Consider the following 20074-nt stretch of genomic DNA (forward strand, 5'->3'; position numbering starts at 1 on the left):
TGCAGGATTTCAAAGACATTCTCCAGCCCCTCTCTTCTCTCTGCAGCACAGAGCTCCATCCCTAAGGCAGGCTCAGACTTCCTGGAGAGGAGGAACAGTGGGAGCCAAGACCAGCAGGTGGAATTTGTACATCCAGAGCAAGGACAAGCGTCGCCACAAGATGGAGCACAAAATGCAGAGGACATTCCTGCCTGCCCTGAAACTCCCTGCTGAACCCAATCCCACACAGCTGCAACCTGCCAGGACAAATTCCCAACTAACCTAAGGGTCAATCCCAACCTAAGGGTAGCACCTGAGCTGGGGCAAAAGCAGAGCAGCTGGTCAAGGCACAGCTGCACCCACCCTTCCCCACAGATCCCCAGCACCAGCTGGGAACTGCTCAGTCCATCTCTGAAGTCTCAAAGATAAGAAAAACTAAGAGGTGATACATATTTTTGTTTGTTTGTTTGTTTGTTTTCTAAAGTGAAAATATTATTGTATCAAAGAGGCAGTGACGGGTGGTAAAGCCACTCTGCTGTGTTTTATTTGTTCTGCAGTTACAGCTTCCAGGATTTCTTGTGAGTTTCAGGAAAGACTCAAAAGCATTTCCAAGTGTAAGGACTGATCCTGTTCCTTCCTTAAAAATGAAGGAAACTACCAGCACCAACATCAATTGGGATGCAGGCTGGATTTCATATCACCTCCTGTCCAGAAAAAAAACCAAAACAAACCAAAAACAAACCAAAAACAAAAGAAGAAAAGACTAAGTTTGAAAACAAAATGCTGAAGGAATTTGAAGAATTCAAAACATTGCTACATAAAAGGCAGTCTGGCACACAGGAGGAGGTATTTGTGCTCTTGTAACTTCTGAATCTCATCTGAGTAAGAATTTGCTGAGCTGTCCCATGGATTAAAACTCTGAGGAAACCCAAAGCAGAGGCTGCCAAGTCCCAGTGTCCCAGTGCTCCTGCCTGTGTTCCATGGGAAAGGACCTCCATCCAGCTTCCTCCTGACTGCAGGAGGGTCCCAGATTTAGGCTGAGGTGAACTAGCAGAGATGGCTGCCAGGTCTAGAAGATTCTGGACTCTAGAAAGTTCTGGGGTGCTCCAGGGCTGATAAGACACACCCAAAAAGAAGATCCTACAAGAAGTAACTAAAAAGTGTTTACAGCACTTTATAACTTTGTTTATTTGCCCTAATTTAATTTACTTAGATAAACTGAAATGAAGTGACATTTCACACAACGAGGAGAAAACTGACTGGAGAGTGGAATGTATAATAAGTGATGAAAAAATGCAGATATGAATTTTCAACCTCATTTATACCACATTTAGGAAGTTGTGCCTTTCAGACGAGATTAGTAAAATAAAGGAAACTCATCTGAGGGAGAACAGGCCACTGCTGTCAGGGCCATGGGGGCAACAAAAGGTCTTCATGGCCTTGACCAGCCCCAGCTGGGTCCCCACACGCAAACCCCCAGTCCATGACCTGGGAGCCGCATTTAAGCTCAGCCCAGGGCCCAGAGGTGTACTTGTCTCCTGGATGGAGCCTGGATCTGCTGGATGTGCTGTCTCCTGGATGGTTCAGCACTGCAGCCCTGTCCTCCAGCTCTGTCTTCCAGCCCTGTCTCCTTCTGCCCCTGGCTGGGGTCCCTGCACAGACCCCGGGCCTGGTTCATCACTTGCTTGTCTGATGGACTTGCACACCTTGAGCACACTTGAATTCTGTCTTCCAAGACTGTTTAAACTTTTCAGGGCTTAGTCTTGGTGATCCTCCATCACATTTCCTGTGGATTCACAACTGAGCTTTGAAGTGGAACACTTGCATCTTCTGAGGCTTCAGGCCAGCTCCTTGCTGGGACTAAAGCAGCCTGGTCCTCTAAATATCAAGAAGCAGTTACTAACAATCTGTTTCTACCTCTAATTATAGCTAGAAAGCATGGCAGAATTGGCAAGCAGATTTTTTTTTTCCCTGAAAAAAGGAATGACTTAGCAAATTCGATGAAAAATGAGACCAAAGCAGTTCAGTGACAGAGATCAGTGCTGGATTCAGAAATTACCAAAGCCCAACTCATTTTTACAGTTGATCAGGTAGAAGGAACAGGACAGGGGATATCTGGCACACAGAATAGTGTCAATTCTTTCCTGGATCTAGGCAGGACCTTTTTAATAGCCTAGGTGGCAAACTGCTTTCATTCCAAGCAGCTAAAACACAGGCCACAGAGCAAATGCAAACAGTCTCAATGCAAACAACAGCCTGACCTGGTCCACAAGAAAATTTTAGACCTCGAATTTCAACATCCTACATATTCCACCTGAGTCTTGTGGATCATCTTCAGGACGAGTTAAAAGCCAAAACAAGGCTGATGCAGCTTTTAGCATTTGTAAAGGTTTTGGGTGGTGGTTTTTTTTAACTGCCATATTAATTAGAGGTGCTGAAAAGCTAACTTGTGGTGACTAAAATAGTTAGAAACAGCTTTTTTGAGCTGGACTGCTTAGTATTACTTCCCTTTACCCAGAGTGTTTTCCACAGTAACCAGAAGAGGGTTTCTGTGGTCACTGACACAGCCCCCCCCGTTGGCCGCTCACCATATCTGGGAGTGAGTAAAAGACAGCTTGGAACACCAGGAAGTAAAAACAGGATCAAAATCCAGACAGGCACGTTCTGAATCCCAAGTTTCCTCACTAAAGCCAGGCAGTTTGTGAGGAGGGAAGGTCCCCAGAAGGGGGCTCACACCGTACCTGCCCGAGGGCGTGCTGGAGCAAGGTGGGATGGCCAACGAAGCGAACATTATCGATCTTCAGCTCGAACTTTTTGCCACACATGTCTGACTTGGTAGCCAAAATTGTTGCCAGGATGACATCTGAAAACCTTGAAGAGCGGAAATAAAAGTTATTACAGCTTTCAAATAGCACAACCCCAGAACACTCCTCCAAATACTGATATGTTTAACTCAGAAGTTTATAAGGTGTTGTAAATTGTAAGTAAATTGCTGTGCCTGGAGTACCACCAATTAAGTAAAATTAAGGACCCCTAAATTACATCTCTCAGATCATCACAATTATAAAACAGGAAGCATTCACGACAAAGACTGCAGGGTCATGCTTATTTAATTACATGCTTGGCAAAATACATTGGAAAGATTAGAGGCAGTTTGCTTAAATATAAAAACAGCTGGAGTTAGCCATTGCCTGGATTTAGCTGCAGGTTAATGAACTTACTAAGCAACTACATATTGACACAGCCTGTCACTCAAGCACAATAGAGATCTTAAAAGCCACCCAGTATGGCAGAGGGGAGGGCAAGAAAGAGCTGATTCAATTAGAGAAAACACACAGCCAACACTTGTCCTTCCTTTCCCCAAGCTCATCAGTGAGACCCCCAAGTTTCTCACTCCACAGGTGACCTGTGATCAGCAGACCTGGCCTGGCCTCACCTGGGCCTTCTCATTTGATAATTCAAATTCATGGCAGGGCAGGCCCTTCCCACCGCCAACCATGGTGTTTCTGGACCAGTGGTGGCAAGAAGGGAAGTTATCTACAAGGAGTCTGCCCTGGAAAACACAGCTACTGCTGCAAAAATGGGCAAGAACCTCTGCAATTGCTCTTCCTGAGTGTCTCACAACACTGGACTGGTCTCTACACATGCTCATTTTCCTCAGGGTGTGAGACAGTGAGGGCTCAAATCCAGAGGGAAGAGAACCTCAGCTGCTGGAGTAAAACTGTTGCTCTATATAACAGGAGCAGTGCAAGGCTTCTTATTAACAAGCTCTTTCCTCAGAGGTTCCCATTTTAACCAAATGAATTTCAAAGCAGTTTCTGACGAGAGTCGTTTTTTTTTTAAGAATGAAAATGTTTATTTCATCTCCTTTATTTACGTTCAGGGATGTGTGCCCCTGGCAGACCATCCCCCTCCAGCAGGCAGGTATCCCAGATAACCCAGTATCACTCAGAGAAGAGGGCAGGCCTGGGTGTGTGCTGCAATCACCTTATCTCTTGGCCACAAGTGAGCCCTCAATGCCCAGAGAAGGAATTAATGCACCATATTCCTGCTTCTCTCTGAGTTATGGAGTACTGCAGAAATTAAGACAAATGCACACAGCCAGGTCTTTAGTGGGACCCAGGGGAAATTTCTTTTATTAGGCCTACAAGTACTGGAGATGAAGGACCACACAGGGGCTTTATAAACTGTCAGAGCCTCTGGTGTTTGCACAAACAGCTCCCCCTGACCACAGCACGCTGCTCACGTTTGGTTTATGGAAGGAGCAGCTGTGTGCAAACTTCCAAATCCCTGCCTGCCCTGCTCCAAACTCCAAGCCAAGGGCAAGAAGAGACATGGGGAGACCGGTCAGAGACTCCAGAGCCCACACTCCTCAGCCACTGCCCTGGGCTGCACAGCTCAGGAAGTTTGGGAATAAAGGGCAGGACCTGGACTGACATTCCCTGGAGATCCCATTCAAAATAGGAAAAAAATCCCCATGACAGCAGCGAGTTTTTCCTCCTCTTTTTGCCCCGCTCAGCTGTTAAAATAGGCTTGTCATGGAGCCAGGAAGATGATAATAACGTGGATCCAAAATCAGCATATGTTTGGGGGGTGAAGGGAGAAGGAGGGCAAACTAGAAAATGTCAGCTTGCTGCTAAGAAATGAGTTCCCCTTCCCTCTTCCAGCCTTGGCAAAGGATACCTTGGGAGCTGGAAAACTGATCACTGTGATGACTTTCACAAGGAATTACACCAGCAGATCTTCTAACAGACAAACGTGGTGCTGAAGGGAAGAGCTCAGCAGTTCCCCAGCAGAGCTCACGACACCACAGCCCTGCCTGCCCCCACCTTGTACAGGACTCTGTGGGGAGGGAGGGGATTAAAAGGGTGATTTTGGCAAGTCTTCAGCATCTTCTCACTAGCAGGGACTTCCCTGTCTGGGAGAGTGCTGGATGACACATTCAGGACAGATAACTCTGGGAGAGGTGCTCCCTGATGGGTACAGACACCTGGGATCACCGCTGGCTCTCTCAAGAGTCACCTGCACTCCAGCCCCATTCTCCTCCTCTGACAGCCTGGATTTATTGGTTTGGCTGGTTTTGGTTTTTTTTCCCCCAATGCTCTACATAATTTAGACATTTCTCAGGCCTCAGGACAATAGGGAGATTGAGAGACAGCAGATGTGTTGTTCCCATCAATTCATTGTCTCGTCTTAGAAAATAACACTTTAAATACTTTAAGACTCATTTTCCAATCTCTGGAGTTTATTAAAATGGCCTAAAAATACTGACTTATCAGAGCCCAGGAGTTTGTTAGAAGCAGATTGGGCAGTAACAGTCCCTTCTCCTTTTATGAGATTAGTCTGAGCATTGTGAATTCCAGAGGGAAGCAAACTTCTCTTGTACTAAGGAATTCAGCAGGCAGAAAGTAAATACAATAAACAAAAGCTCTGCTTTGCCCAAAATATCCTACCACTCCTATCACGAGCTCTACACAGCAACAGCAAATGGAAAAGGAGGTGGGGGGGGAAATAACCTCAAACACAAATTCATTTTTTCCCCCAAGAACGGATAATAACTTTTTCTGTGCCGCAGGAATTCAAAGCAAGGTTTTTATGAAGAATTCTTCTTTGGAGGAGTTTAGGACTGGACATGAGTATCCAGGTGAGGTTTATGTTAAGCAAGGACTGGAGATGCATTTTTGACTTCTGGGACCCCTGGGTGGTTAAGCACTTTTACCTCACATCCCATTTAGCTTAGTGGGGCACCAAGAGCAAGCAACCAGCACAGCTGCTCAAACCCAGGTCTCTGAAGAGCTCTCCATCATTAATTACTCTGGGATTAAATAGTTTGCTCAGCGATCTGCACTTTTAAATCATTGCTTCTCAGAAAGTAATTTGGTTTAGGGCTCCTTGCTGGAATGACTACAATGCCAAGGCTTTATTTGCTGCATTCTCACAGCTCTTCCCAGTTCATGGAAGGGACAGTACCACACCCATCCTGGATATTCCCTACAGGAAGCACAGAAATGTTAGTAGGACCTTTGTAATTATCCTGGCACAAACCTTTAGGAATACATTTCCTACAGACACTGTGATTTAGCATGTAATTATCTCATCATTCGGTGTAAAACAGAAACCAGAAACAAAGCACAATTAAAAGGATGGTGAGAAAGGAAAGCCATTCTAGACAAAGGTGATTGTTTAGAACGTTTGGTCTTACCCCGAAACCAATTGCTCATCAGTTAGAGGACATTGGTCTCTGAAATGGGAACATGGCCATAAACACAAAACAAAACACAACAAAAGAAAATAAACGAGGCAAGTACACAAAATACAAAAGAAAAAAAAAGATAATATTAAAAACTAGGATGAACTATTAAGGGTTAAACTCCTGTAAAGGAAATATAATTGTTGAGAAGAGTCAAAAGTTAATGGAAGGTGAATTCCAGGGGTATATTGCAGGCTTAGGTTGACAACACGGAGAAAACAAGCTAAGCCAATGAAGTCCTTGCTGCTGCAACGTGTTTTCCCACAAAACACTGCATTTATGGAGCTGGATTTGAACCACCCTTTTTAATTCATGCTTACCTTAAGAGAAACAGGAGAGGCTGCAGCCTGATTTAGAGCAGATCCTACACCTCAGTTTATTCCTGTGATTTTCCCCAAAGACATCCCATGCAGCCCCAGACGACCCACAGCTTTTCCCAACTCGTTCTGGTGCTTCCATAACCCACAAGACTTAGGAAAAGAGGATGGCCAGTGTTTATTGTTGCAGGGTTTTGTAAAGGCCCACAGAACCACTGCTGCTCCCCCAGGGATCCACACAGCAGGTCCAAGTCTGGCCACACTTGCAGGATAGGTGAAGTCATTGTCTGTCTGCCCCAGGCAATAAGTACAAACTTAGAGAGGAGAAGTTTTCAAGGCAAAGAATCCAAAACCTTTCCATCTAGCAGGTGTACAGAGCAGGGCTCTGTAAGCAGCTGTGCTCACTTTTGTATCAGAAACACCTGTTTCCATTTAAAGTCAACAGCTCCACACCCCCCCCCCATTAACAAAAGGACTTGCTTCCTGAAACAAATGTCCTAAATATACTGAAAAATTAATCTGATAAAAGCCTTATACTGTCCACATTAAAAAGGGGAGATACAATGAAAACCTCCAACATTTACTTAATACAGAACACAGCAGATTTCTGCTGGTCGTGCTGAAGAGAGAACTCAGAGAACCTAAATGACAACCTACACAAAGGGGGTGATATTACAGGAAGGGGGTTTCAAGGGATGGGTGGATGAATGGAAAAGCACAGGCTGACAGAAAGGAAGCCTTTCAGAACAAATACAAGGAAGAACACTGGAGTCCAGTGAAAGAGGGACAGAGGAGACAGAAATGTTATCACAGGAGAACTACTGTTTGTTAGAAAGGGACAGTCAAATCCTTGTTTGTCACTAACTTGGGTTTTTTATAACAGAAGCGTGTGGCCAATTAATGACATCAGTGCTGCCAAATTTGCTGAACCTCCTCCAGTCAGTCAGTTATGCCACTAAAAATGCAGAGTCTGGTGTAACATATGTTACTATACGTGCCTCTTCCTCGGAATTTTTGCTTGCTGACTACACCACCTTTGGAAAAGCTACAAAACCCCATTTCAAACCAATTTAATAAAGCATTATCTTACGGCTTCAAAAGGAGTCATTGCCTCACATTTTTTTCAGGGGAAAAAAAAAAAAAAAGGCTGGCAGGCATCTCCATAAGCTGAGGTGGGGGGAAATGTATTCCTGGAAAAGCACTCAGAAAACTGAAGGATGTTTTTAAAAAGAGCAAATGATGAAAGGCTGAGAAGGAGCCAACAAAGAGAGACACTTGACAGGAAATTTGTTTTGACAGTAACAGTCTTCTGAATACCTTTTTGTTGCATGGCCACCATCCACACACCTCAACCACTTTTGCTGCTCAACTTGCTTTTAACAGGAAGTAAAATCTATACTCTGAAGGCCCAGTACAGCTCCATTGGCAGAAATTAATATAAACAAACACACCCCAGTAACCTGGAGGGAGGTTTATCATGAACAGGCTGCCACTGTCTATAAAAAAAAATTAAAAAGCATAACAATGACCAGGAAATTGAGACTGGAGGCTTAAAGAAATCCAATTATGTGTACAAATATGTCATATGGAAATGGAGTTAAGGCACGTAAACTGATCTAATTCTGTCCTTTCTGAGGCCCTAAAGAAATATATACACCTCAACTGCTGCAGGAAAGGTCAGCTCACAATTAACTGATCTGGGTTCCAGTAGCTTGGGGAAAAAGCAATAGCAAACCTTACCCAGGACACAATTAGTGCTAGATTGCTCAAAAATTAAATACAGCCATTCAGTATAAAAAAGGATTAATCCAGACTTCATAAGAACTATTGCAGCTACAAGATAAATCTGAAACAACATTTGCTACTCAACATGAAAACGTGAGAAAGACCCAACCCTACAAACATTATCCATCTTGCCATATCCCACCAACTCAACCTACCAGTCTGCCCACTCCACAGCCTCAGTTTGTGCCACCAAAACCATCCACAGATGCTACTGACATGCAGGGATTTAAAGGAATCTTCTCCCAACTCTTCCTTCTGGAAACAATACAAAACTCCTTTCCTTTCCTAGTTTACAAATCAAATGCACCTCACTCTCCACGGGGGATCTGCACCTTCTTGCCTCCACTGTCCCCTCAGATTCTCTTCTACTACATGGCACCAACTTCTGTCCCTCCTAAAATGGCCTGACACAAATCAAACTCTGAGCAATCCGTTGCACACAGTTTTGAAGAAGCATCTGTGTACCTAAAACGTGAATATTTTTTCCACCTGTATCAGTCAGTGAAAGATATTGTTTGCCTACAAACCTTCTCTTGTCTAATACAAATTACAGCTTCTCAATAAACAAACTGGAAACAAACAGGACTGTGCAAGAGCCTTTGAATTTTGGAAAGCAGGTGCCCAGCCATGTAAGCAGCACAAGTTGTGTGCTGGACCCCTCTAGGAGAACCAACATTTTCAGAGCAACAGAAATGCTGCTCCTCTTCTATTTCCCCTTCATGTGCATGGCAGATGCAGACAGATCCAAATAAATTCTTTTCAACACTGAAAGTTTACTAACAAATACCTGACCAGGAGATTAAGTACAAACTCTCAAGCCCAGGGTCCTGGACAATGAAATAATCTCAATGAAATAATCTATTTGTATTTGATTAACACAGGTTGTGTGCCAGCACATTCACTCTATTTAAAACCAGTTTCAGGAAAACAGTGGCAGTTTTCTCATCATTTGAAGCAATAAAAGCTTTTCCTACATCACTGCAGTAACCACATATTGTATCCCACTAATTCAGCAACACAGGCAACATCCAACAAACAGCTACATATGAAGTGCCTGGTCCAACCTGCCAAAATGGCAGAGGCCACAAGAATCAGTACCAGACAGAAGTTGGCATCATTCCAACACCGTCCTAATCTGTTTCAGGGAAATACCAGAGCCAGGGGTTCAAACAGCAACCAACAAAATCCCTGGGATAAGCAGTGCACTGAGCCTTCCTGCCACCCACAGCCCAGGGTGAAACCCCACTCACCAGCTACCAAATGTGCTCCCACTGGAGCTGTGCCCTGTTTGTACTGCACTCACTGGGCAGGCACCAGAAAACACAGGCTGTGTTTGAAGGTTTCAAAGGCACCAGAAAAGGCAGGAGATACAAATGACCTCAAGCAAAATGTGTTTTTGTAAGATCCCAGTCCTGGAAAATCAAATGTATTGATGATGCTTATTGTCTGTCATAGGTGATTCTAATTTCAGCTACACCATCCTCAGCCATAAACTTAAGAACAAGCTTACATTCCTTCTTGGGGAAAAGTGATGATTACTCCTTTTGTACTCTGAGTGAAGATCAGCAACTACCCCTTTTTATTAATCTTGGAGATTAAAACACGAATCACAAAAAAGATCTGCAACTGAACTCTGGGCCAACAGACAAAACAACCCTTTTCCTCTCCCAGATTTATCTCATATCTAGTAGTGATAAATTCAGAACTATGCAGCAGATTTCAAATGTTCTACCAAAAACTAATTAGAGGGTCCATCCATATGTACACACACCACGCTGCCTACTTCCAGTGCAAATGTTACCCAGTGATTTCCTGTAATTAAAAAACCATCTTTAAGTCTCAGTTTCCTTTTTACTATGGCACTGACACAACGGCAGCTATATCTGGAGGAACAAAATTAGTTATTCATTAGTGCACAGCAATTCCATACAACAATTACACAAGCTAGGGAAGAATTTGAGGCAACTGAATAACGTGTCCAGTTAGAGGTAGGCAGGTAAAGAAAAGTGGAATTTTGCCAAAGGATTAATACCCCTGGTTCTGAAAGGATAGCACTGCCTTTCTAACAAGCACAAAATACCTGACCTATACCTTGTCCTGAAAACAACAGGTTCAGTAGCATTCCCTCATGAGACTCATTACTAAGCACCAGGGTGCTCATAACTTGGTGTTAAAGCATTTTTTGGCAGGTTGTCTTCTACACAGTCAGAGAGGATGTGCCTAGAAACCAGGAGGCAAGAGGGCAGGAGGCCACCTCTGCTCTGTTTCAAACTCTTAGGCAAGGAGAAACGTTTTCCCCCTACCTGGAGTCCCCATCTTGATCTTCTGTGGTGTCACCAGAGCCATTCACAGCGTATCGACTCCTTGGTTTGTCTGAAGCAAAAGATAAAGACAAGTTTATCAAGGAAATATCACCTTAAAACACTCGAAAACACATCAAAAAAATAGGAGAAACAGGTTTTTTACTCTTCAGGGGATGAAGAGGAGAAAGTAAAACATTTACAGAAATTGACACAAGCACCAGTTTGCAGATCGAGAGACCGGAAAGTGGAATTCTGACCACTGTATTTCCCTCATTATTGCCCAGGTTTTGGGACAATAGTAATGTCACACAAGTGCAGCCACAGGAAAGGAAATCCTTTACCATCAAAAAGCAGGAGCAGAGTGGGGGGGAAGCAGTCAGCCAAAAAAAAAAAATCTTTTCAGATTTTACCTATAAAAATGAAAAGGGATTTAAAGATGATTCTCTCCTGGTAAAAAGTGATTCATAGCCCAAGCAGGGGTGTCAAACCTCTCATGACACACAGCAGTCAGCACAGGAGCAGAGTCAAACAGCCTCACCACTCCATAGCACCTTTAGGCCCCACACTGACACTGATCCAAGTCCAACCCCAGGCACTGTCCTGGATCAGGAGCCTTGGAGGAAGAGATACAACCAGTGCTGGCACCCAAACAGTTCCATGGTCCTGTTTTTCTGGAGAAATTAAACCTCCTCCAGTCCATTATTCAACACCAGGGACTACAGTTAAACAGCTTCTACCCATTACTGGTTAAAGCTCGAGGTGTCTTCTGAACCCTCTCTCCCTAATAAGTGCCTTCACTTCTCATCCTGCCTCCTCCTTCCCCTGCAGCTCCCAAACCCCAAGGATTCATCCACCCCAGGCACAGCAGCAAGGCCCAGGGTCAGTAATAACACCTGGCACTGATGTAGCTCAGTAACTGTGGGGTGTGAGGGGTGCCTGGGAACCTGGAGGTGTTTGAGGGGTACCAGACGCCCAGGAGGGGTTGCGAGGAGTCTCAGGGCATTCTTGGGGGTATGAGGGGTGTCTGAGGGGTGCCAGGCCCCATGGAGGGTGGGGGAGTGAGGGATGCCAGGTCCTTATGGACAGTGTGCGGGGTGTCAGAAACACACAGATGGTGTGAGGGTTTTTTTGGGGGGTGGTACCAGGTACACACAGCTCCCCATGGAGGGTGGCTATGTGAGGGGTTCCAGGTACCCACAGGCAGTGTGAGGGATGCCAATTCCCTGTAGACAGTGTGAGGGGGGGGGTGTGGGGTGTCAGGAACCCACAGACAGTGTGAGGTGTGAGGGGTGCCAGGTACACAGCGACGGTCTGAGGGGTTTGGGGCAGGGGGGGCGGGCAGGTACACACAGACCCCCATGGAGGGTGGGTATGAGAGAGTGCCAGGTCCCCACGGCCAGTCTGAGGGCCGTGGGAGGGATGCCAGGTCCCAAGAGGGCTGCGAGGGCTGCGTGTGGAGCACCACACCCCCACGGGGAGGATGCCAAGCCCCCCCCCCCCGGGGCGGCGGAGGCTCCTGCGGCCGCGGGGCAGGTGCGGCCGCACCCCCGGGCCGGTCCCCGCCGCATCGAGCACTTACTGTCCTGCGCGGCGGGGTGCTCGGCGCCGCGCTGGAACGGGAAGCGGAACAGCAGCTTGTTGCCGCGGCTGCCCGAGCTCACCAGGATCACGCTGATGGGGCTGGTGCTCTCGCCCATGCCGGCCCTGCCCGGCCCAGCCCGCAGGAAGGGCCCGGCTGCCGCGCCTTCCGCTTCCGCCGGCACGCTGGGGGAGCGGAGGGGCCGTGCGGGGCCGTGCGGGGCCGGGCCGGGCCGTGCGGGGTCTCCCGGCTGCGGGCACAGCGCTGCCGCACTCAGCGCCTCACGGCCCCGGGCGGCCCGAGCGCTTCGTACCCACAGGGCCGACCCCCGGCACAGCCCAGCGCCCCCAGTTCAGACCAGTGCCCCCAGTTAGGACCTTCCCCTCACATACAGCTCCGTTCCCAGTACAGCCCAGTGGCCCCACTTTAGCCCGGTGCCCCCAGTTCAGACCAGCGCCCACAGTCCCGTTCCCAGTATAGCCCAGTGCCCCCAGGCGGGCCCAGCACCCCACATGCACATTCCCTCAATCAGCCCAGTGTCCCATGACACTGCTCCCTGTTCCGCACACCCCCAGGTCATTCCAGTGCTTCACATGCCTGCAGCCAGCGCCTTCCAGCTCATCCCAGTGCTCCCAGCATGGCCCAGCACCCCCAGTTCAGCCCCATACCCAGGCCATGGTGACCCCCAGCCCTGATCCCTCCACAGAGGCTGCCAGGTCCTGGACTGCCCCTTGTAGTTTTTCTTGGCCGCTTTGGGTCATTCGTGGCTTTTCAGCCAGTTTGGTCATGAACATCTCTGGAGCTTTACTGAGAACTGGTGGCAAAGTGCAGCAAGTGCTTGTCACCCCTTATGGATTGTCATCCTCATGGAAAAGGGTGGCCAGGCACTGGAGTTGCCCAGGGCAGTTGGTGGAATCACCAACCCTGGAAGTGTTCAAAAGAACATGTGGTTTTAAGGACATGGTTTAGTGGTGGGCTTGGCACTGCTGGGTTAATGGTTGGACTCAGAGGGCCTTTCCAGCCAGAATGATTCCATGGTACCAGGGTGCCTGTGGGAGGCTGGCTGGGGAGGTCAGACCTCTGGGCTCCTGGTGCTCATAGAAAAGCTGGATCGAGCTTGTTGCTCATGTTCACAATCTCAGGGAGCCTCACAGCTCTGCTACAACCTGCCTGGTCGTTCCTGTGCATTTACTCCTGCCTCTGGATTAGGAAGGGTCACATTACTCCCCTGGCACCCCTTGGTGCCTTCATCTTATTTTGTGTTTAACCGAGATCAGAAATTATCACCAATTGTATTAGAGGATGTCCTGGGATTTTATGCAAATTCTTCTGTATTTCATTGCATTACTAAGATATTTGACCACCCCACTGTGGATTTTGCTGTGCAGTCCCCCCAGGGACACGGGGCAGGGGTGGGTGGATGCTGAGGGAGATGAGCAGCACAGTGTAATCTGCAGGGCCATTCTCCACGAGGCCAGAGATAACAATTGAGCGAGAGGAGGTGACGCTGAGGGGACAGAGTTGTCCAGGGGTGATTAAAGAGCACTCCTATTATCGCAGCAGAGCACTCCTCAGGCAGCAGCACTGGGCAGCCACGTTAAAATTTTGCAGTGTGTCTGCCTCAAAATATAATTTCACTTTCTTAAATAATAAATTACAGACACAATTGTCATTTCCATCTCTTGGAGGTCTAGTAGTAATTAGTCTTGTAGTTCTGTTGAAACAAAGATTGCAAGTTCTTCGAGCACTGGTAGAAAATTAAAGAGTAAAGCCAGGATTTCGACTGCACTTTTAAGACTTCAAAAACTTAATATGCCTTGAATATTTCAGAGTTAGAGCAGATATATGTGCCACTTAATCCACAGCATTCTCCTTGAGGGGAAGACAGTTTCTGTAGATAATACAGGCACATGGGGAAAGTTATCCCTGATATATCTGGCATCCCAGCAATGCCATTCAAGATGTCACTGGATTTACAATCAGGGCTGACAGAAATTATAATCCCACTTTTATAATTAGCTAACAGGCCTGTTGCTCGCTTCTGCTGCTTAAAATGAGAAACTTAGGCAGCTGGCTTTTTGAACAGGATTAAAACAGACCTAAAGTAATTTAAAAAATAATCACTTTTGGTGATTTTATGACAAAGATTCACCATCTGTCCAAGAGTGGACATTCTGCCATGGGTCTCTGCATCATCACGAGAAGCAGCAGCAAGAGAGGAAGGCAGGTCTGGTGGAGTTTCCCAGAGGTCATGGTTTCAGTGTCAACCCTGTGACAGAGGAACACCAACAGTCATGTTGTCCACTCCTTTGTGTTGCTGTGGCCAGGACCCCCCTGTCTCACTGCCCCAGCTGGAGCACTGGGATGAGGAACTTGGCTGAGAGGGCCCATGCAGAGCCAGAGACAGTCACTGTCCACAGCATGTTGTGTTAACATAGCTGAGGGTCGTGCTTTTCCCTCCAGGCACGCTCCTGAGGAGTTTCCACGACCATTCCCAGCACAGCCCTGATCCTGGGGGAGCAATGAGCTCCTTCTAGCAAACCACTCCTGCCTTTTGGCTGCTCTGGTTTTTGTGATAGTGCAAGAGTAACTTTCAGAAAAAGAATTCAAATTCCACAGTGATTTCAGTGATGATGACTCCTCCTGTGCAGACATCACTTTAAAGGATTGTGCCTACACAGACCTTAATCCTCCAGTCACAGAGGACCAATGTTCAGGTTACACAATGGGCTGCAAAATAGGAAAGAATCCTCAGGGTCTGTGCCTTATCCCTGTGTATATCTGGGTCACAGCATCGATTGAGTAACCCCTGATTAAAAACACTCTCGCTGAGGAGAGCTTGGAGCACAGCCATGGACACGCCATGTAAACAGGCAGCACTTTGGGGAGGAGACAAAAACATTATATAAATGGATGCTTCACAACAGCATCCTTATTTTTCAAAGTAGTCTTTCTATGGGAAAACTGCAAGTTCTGGAAACGTGTGTGGCAAGGGATGATGAAAGCCTCCTTTGGCACTGCCATCCATTTAAGCTGTATAAACTGAATATTGTGTTGTCCTGTGCCCTGGCTGCTGCCCATGCTGCACTTTGAATTGGAGACTGCACAGCTCTGCATCTGTGTAGCCAGAGTTAGCTCCAGGTTTTCATGGCATTGTCAAAGGGAAGATACACAAAGAGCTCTCTGATAATATCCCCTATAGTAATGGGATTGTTCTCCCTTGGTCTCAGGTGAGCCCCCTCTTGTATCCCCTCTCCAAAGGAAATGCCCAGCCCATGAGCAGGAGGGCTGAGGAGGAGCTGTGGCACTGAACACAATCTGAAATTAAATCCCAGCTGAGGTGTTGGCCTCCATACAGGGGATGATAACACAAGATCACCGAACACAGCCAAGCTTGCAGACCAAGAGGCACCCAGTGCTTTGTGCCTGCCCTTCGGGGAAGGCCAAGGTTTCTCCTGATTCCTGTGACGGGCGGCATGCAGAGAGGCTTAAATTCAGAGCCCAGCACAGAGTACAAAGGTGGATAAGAGCCCTTCTGCAAGTGCTCAGGACACTGGGGACACCAGAGGATACAGAAGTTGCTATCTGACCCCATCCCTACCACTTTTCTGGTACCAGTGGTTCATTCCCACCCGATTCCAGGATGCAGTGGCAGAGCCACACTCCCAGGAAAAGCAGGGTTTGTAGTGTATGGATCGACTCCTCCAGACTATGGAGTCTGCCCAGAGAAAAGAGACCTATGACCCTGGGACAGCAGGAGAAGAAACTCCTGCCACACACACAACACAGCTGGCTCCCACCTCAAACCCAGCACCTGCCCAGCAAGCATGGCACAGCCACACCGTGGCTCCCCAGAGAGACTCCAAGGCTGTTCATGCTCCAGGTGTAACATCCCTGCTTTGGTACAGGCTGGACATGCTCCAATCCACGCCTGACCCAAGGATCATTGCATCCCTAGAAGGGCTTTCCTCTTAGCAGGCTGCCCCTGGCTGGGGATCACCTTCTGTAGCAGTGGGGTGCCATTGCCGTGAAACGCAGACACATCTTGGTGAGGAATCTGGCTGAGACACACCAACCTTCTCTGCACAAAAGTGCAGGACTATTTGGGCAGAGAACACTATCTGACCCCTCTGACTGCACCAGCCAGCTGTCCATGCAGGGCTGCCAGCACTCAGGCGTGATGTGTGAGGCTGCTGCAGTTTATCAGCATGGCAGAGAGATTTACCTCTGCTTCATGTGCTGGCAGGATATTTGCTCCCAAAGGTTCAGCAGCAACCACCTCTGGTAGGGTATTTCTTTGACACTTTGCCCACTTATCTGGGATTACAGACTTGTGCTGGTCTTCCTTTTGTTTGTTTGGTCCTTCACCCATCCAGTGTGCCCGTGCTCTGATGCCACCAACCACTTATTATGGGACCAGGCATTGCTGTGCCTGTCCAGCACTGGCTCTGGTGCTGAAGCTATTTTACAATACCAAGGGTAATGAACAGCAGGATCACACAGTTAGAAATTAAAGACATGCAATAGGAGCCATTTAGTGATGAAAACAAAAAGTCTGACTGGTCTTTCTCAACACTTTTTTTGAGGACCATACTCAGTTTCACCAACTCTCTTATCCATAGGAAACATTTCTACCACTGCTGTTATAATCCATATCCATTGCAGAGTAGGTCCCTAATTCTCTGCAAGAGACTGGCAAAGTGAAGCCCTGGCAGTGATGAAGAAAGCGGCAAAATCTCTGCTTATTCTCACAAAATCAGTGTTTCCCTGCCCCTCTGAACTATTCCACACATCTCCCAGCCTGTCTCTACCACCACCCAGGAACCATGTCACATGAAAAATTGTACCGCAGGGCAGCCACACATACTGGAAGTGTATTCTATGGCCCAGAAAGATGCAGAGTCTTGTGCTCACATCTGTGCACCAAGGGAGGAAATGCAGATTCCTCTCCAAGCTCCTTAATATGCTCCTCAGCTTACAGATGTGTCCTAACGCTTCATCAATGGAATTGTCCAGCACTATCTCTCTCTCCATGTATCAATACGTGTCCAGACAATTTCTTTGGGTCACACAGCTGTTTTGTTCCGAAGCAGGAAGCTGATAAGGCCAGCAGGAGAGGAGGGCAGTGCGCTGACCCCGGCCGAAATAGCCATCGCTCCTCGGGGAGATAAGTGTCTCCTGCTCCATGGGAGGGCCTCTGGAGTGACCAATGAGCCTGGACAGGTGCCAAGATCCACTCTCCCCTTCCCCTTTATAACCGGGGCTGCCGGGGTGGGGAGTCCAAACCTGCTCCGAGCGGTCACTGCGAGGGACAGAGCCGGCACCTCCTGCACAATGACGCTGACCCAAGCCGAGAAAGCCGCCGTGGTCACCATCTGGGCCAAGGTGGCCACCCAAGCCGATGCCATTGGGGCAGAATCACTGGAGAGGTAAGGCCCCAGCGCTCCCCCAGAGAGGGTCCCTCCCAGGGCATCGCTGTTGGGATCCATCCCAGGTAGAACCCGGGTGAGTGAGGGCAGACTGGGACCGCGGAGAGCTGATGGGGAGTTGTGTTGTTTGGAAGGTAATCATCAGGAGTTATATCTGTGCTACCAAATGCTTCAAAATCTCATGGCAAACCAGTATTTTCTAAACAATTCAATAGGCTTTTTTTCTCTTTATAGCAGTTCAGAAGAATTCATAGCCAGGAGCGCTGGGAAGGAATTCAAAGTCATTTATACTCAGTGTCCTGAAACAGCGTTATCCCCTTTAGGGGACGAGCTTGAAGTGGTTTATTGTACAAATTATGCACTTTCTCTTACCATTTCTAAAATAATAGCTATCCACTAAATTCACTGGATATTCAGATCTCATTGTTCCAGTTGATAAGTAACAAACCCCTAGGAAAAAAGACAACTGGACCCCCTGCTTGCAGCACAACAGTAATACAGGGTTCCTACCAATTAAGCAAGCTGGCACAAAAGGGATAATAGTCTGGAAATTGTTCAGAAATTCTTATCTTATTCCATGTTATTTAAATTTTATTTACAGCTCACTATAAAGTATTGTGATTCTCCTTCCAGGACTCTGAGTACCACTCACATTGACTCGAGTTTGTTCAGCTCATTTTAGTTTGAAGGTCCTGGAAATTGGGTTACAGTGTAAGAGAGGAAATTTAGGGACAATTTGGTGCTATTTTTTATTAAAAACAGACAAAAGCAAAAATACATTAAGTTTTAAATTATTTAATTCTTCTGGATCACACAGAGATTAGCCCGCTGTCCAACCTGCACATGCTGCAGGAGGGCTTTAAGAGCCGAAAGACCTTCCCAGTGCAAACTTCAAGCCCCCAAAGCTCTGTTGCACCGCTGAAGGAGCTGAAGGTCTACATTGCTCTGAGTTTTTTACCGCCATTTCCACCTGCCGAACCTCATCCTCACGTTCTCCTCCAGGCTTTTCTTCAGCTACCCCCAGACGAAAACCTACTTTCCGCACTTCGATCTCAGCCAAGGCTCGGCTCAGCTTCGTGCTCACGGCTCCAAGGTGATGAATGCCATCGGGGAAGCCGTGAAGCACGTCGATGACATTCGAGGGGCTTTGGCCAGGCTCAGCGAGCTGCACGCTTACATCCTGCGGGTGGACCCCGTCAACTTCAAGGTGAGCGAGCACGGAGACTTCCAGGGGTGGGAAGTGCCATGGTTAATTCTGAGTTAGAGATCCCAGGTCATCTGGGCTAATGGCAACTTGATCCCTGACTGCACTGAGACTGGATCTTTTAATGAAAGATCTGGCCTAGTGCAGGCAAAGAACTGCTCAGGGGACTCCTATGGTTTAGACAGGCTCGAGTCTCTGCTGCCTTTGCTGTAATTCGTGAATCTCCCTCACACCTCAATCTACATCATCTTCAACAAAGTCTTAATAAATTCTAAACATTTCCACTTTGTTACAATATCCCTTTAGTGAGGAGGGAAGGGACATTTGGAAGAGGGAGTGGGAGCAAGCAGTGCCTTTTGCCCTTTCGGCTGGGACATGTAGTTGTCATCCCAGAGCATGCTGGGCCCAAGCTCCATTTCACACCCCTAGACTAACACCTGCTACTGATTGTGATGGATTTAATCCTGTTTTTCCCTACAGCTGCTTTCCCACTGTATCCTGTGCTCCGTGGCTGCCCGCTACCCCAGTGACTTCACCCCAGAAGTTCATGCTGCGTGGGACAAGTTCCTGTCCAGTGTTTCCTCTGTCCTGACTGAGAAGTACAGATAAATGGCCTCCACAGAGAGTGAGGGAGGCTCTGGGGAATCACCCCTTCCTAGGCAGCCCTCTCAGATCCCCTCTGCAGGGGCTTGGTCATCTGCAAAACCCAATAAATAATTCAAATGTGAGCAATGGTCTCTGTGCTTTTATCTCCGTGTGCTCCACCTGCACCTGACTGTGCAGGCAGGGGTGTTCTGAAATGGCTACACAATGTGGAGGGGGAAACAGAAAACCTTGTAAATTCATGTACTAATTCACATCCTAATGAATCCATGTACTAATTCATGTGCTAAGATGTACAAACTCAGTGGGAACAAAACCTGCATTGCCATGTGTTGTGATGCTGGGCATTGTCTTCTCATGCCTCTGTCCATGGGGTATGGACATGGTGTCTAATGTGCTTTCAATGGAAGAAGAGGGAAGAAAAGAAAATAAAACAGTTGATGCAAAGGCAATCACTGCATTTCGCGGATAAACTGATGTCCAACCAGTTCCTGAGCAAAATAAGAAGGTTTACCCCACTAAAACTCCCTTAAACCCCCTCTTTTCCATTTGATTGCTGAGTGTGGGGTTATATGGTATGAAATATCTTTTGGGTTAGTTGGGCTCATCTGGTTGTCTCCCCTCC

The 20074-nt window shown here is 47.3% G+C and overlaps 2 protein-coding genes across 6 annotated transcripts in view; one reads left to right on the forward strand and one right to left on the reverse strand.

Annotated features, from left to right (window-relative positions):
* The window catches only part of NPRL3 (NPR3 like, GATOR1 complex subunit), a 40784-nt gene extending 28400 nt beyond the window's left edge, over positions 1–12384 (reverse strand). Inside the window, exons 1-4 of one of the 5 annotated variants that reach the window (XM_027882727.1) lie at positions 12296–12384; positions 10635–10704; positions 6182–6220; positions 2721–2850 (exon numbers count right to left, since the gene is read on the reverse strand). In XM_027882727.1, coding sequence (XP_027738528.1) covers positions 2721–2804 — 84 coding nt within the window. In that variant the 5' untranslated portion in view covers positions 2805–2850; positions 6182–6220; positions 10635–10704; positions 12296–12384. Of the gene's footprint in view, positions 1–2720; positions 2851–3415; positions 3553–6181; positions 6221–10634; positions 10705–12213 lie in introns of those variants that run through there. The other 4 variants (XM_027882723.1, XM_027882726.1, XM_027882724.1 and 1 more) reach the window with 4 other exon arrangements.
* Positions 12385–16571: 4187 nt separating this feature from the next.
* On the forward strand, positions 16572–19540 carry LOC114057002 (hemoglobin subunit pi). Its single transcript, XM_027882737.1, has 3 exons — positions 16572–17642; positions 18645–18849; positions 19327–19540. The coding sequence occupies exons 1-3, from the start codon at positions 17548–17550 to the stop codon at positions 19453–19455; spliced, it is 429 nt and encodes a 142-aa protein (XP_027738538.1). The 5' UTR covers positions 16572–17547; the 3' UTR covers positions 19456–19540.
* Positions 19541–20074: the final 534 nt, after the last annotated feature.

Source organism: Empidonax traillii, unplaced genomic scaffold, assembly GCF_003031625.1.
Source record: "Empidonax traillii isolate 1590-97213 ecotype Southwest subspecies unplaced genomic scaffold, ASM303162v1 scaffold111:size2041728, whole genome shotgun sequence".
Classification (NCBI taxonomy): Eukaryota; Metazoa; Chordata; class Aves; order Passeriformes; family Tyrannidae; genus Empidonax; species Empidonax traillii.

Coding starts and splice junctions, on each gene's coding strand:
- LOC114057002 (XM_027882737.1), top strand. CDS start 17,548: ATGACGCTGACCCAAGCCGAGAAAGCCGCCGTGGTCACCATCTGGGCC. Junction 17,643..18,644: donor GGGGCAGAATCACTGGAGAG/GTAAGGCCCCAG, acceptor GTTCTCCTCCAG/GCTTTTCTTCAGCTACCCCC. Junction 18,850..19,326: donor TGGACCCCGTCAACTTCAAG/GTGAGCGAGCAC, acceptor TTTTCCCTACAG/CTGCTTTCCCACTGTATCCT.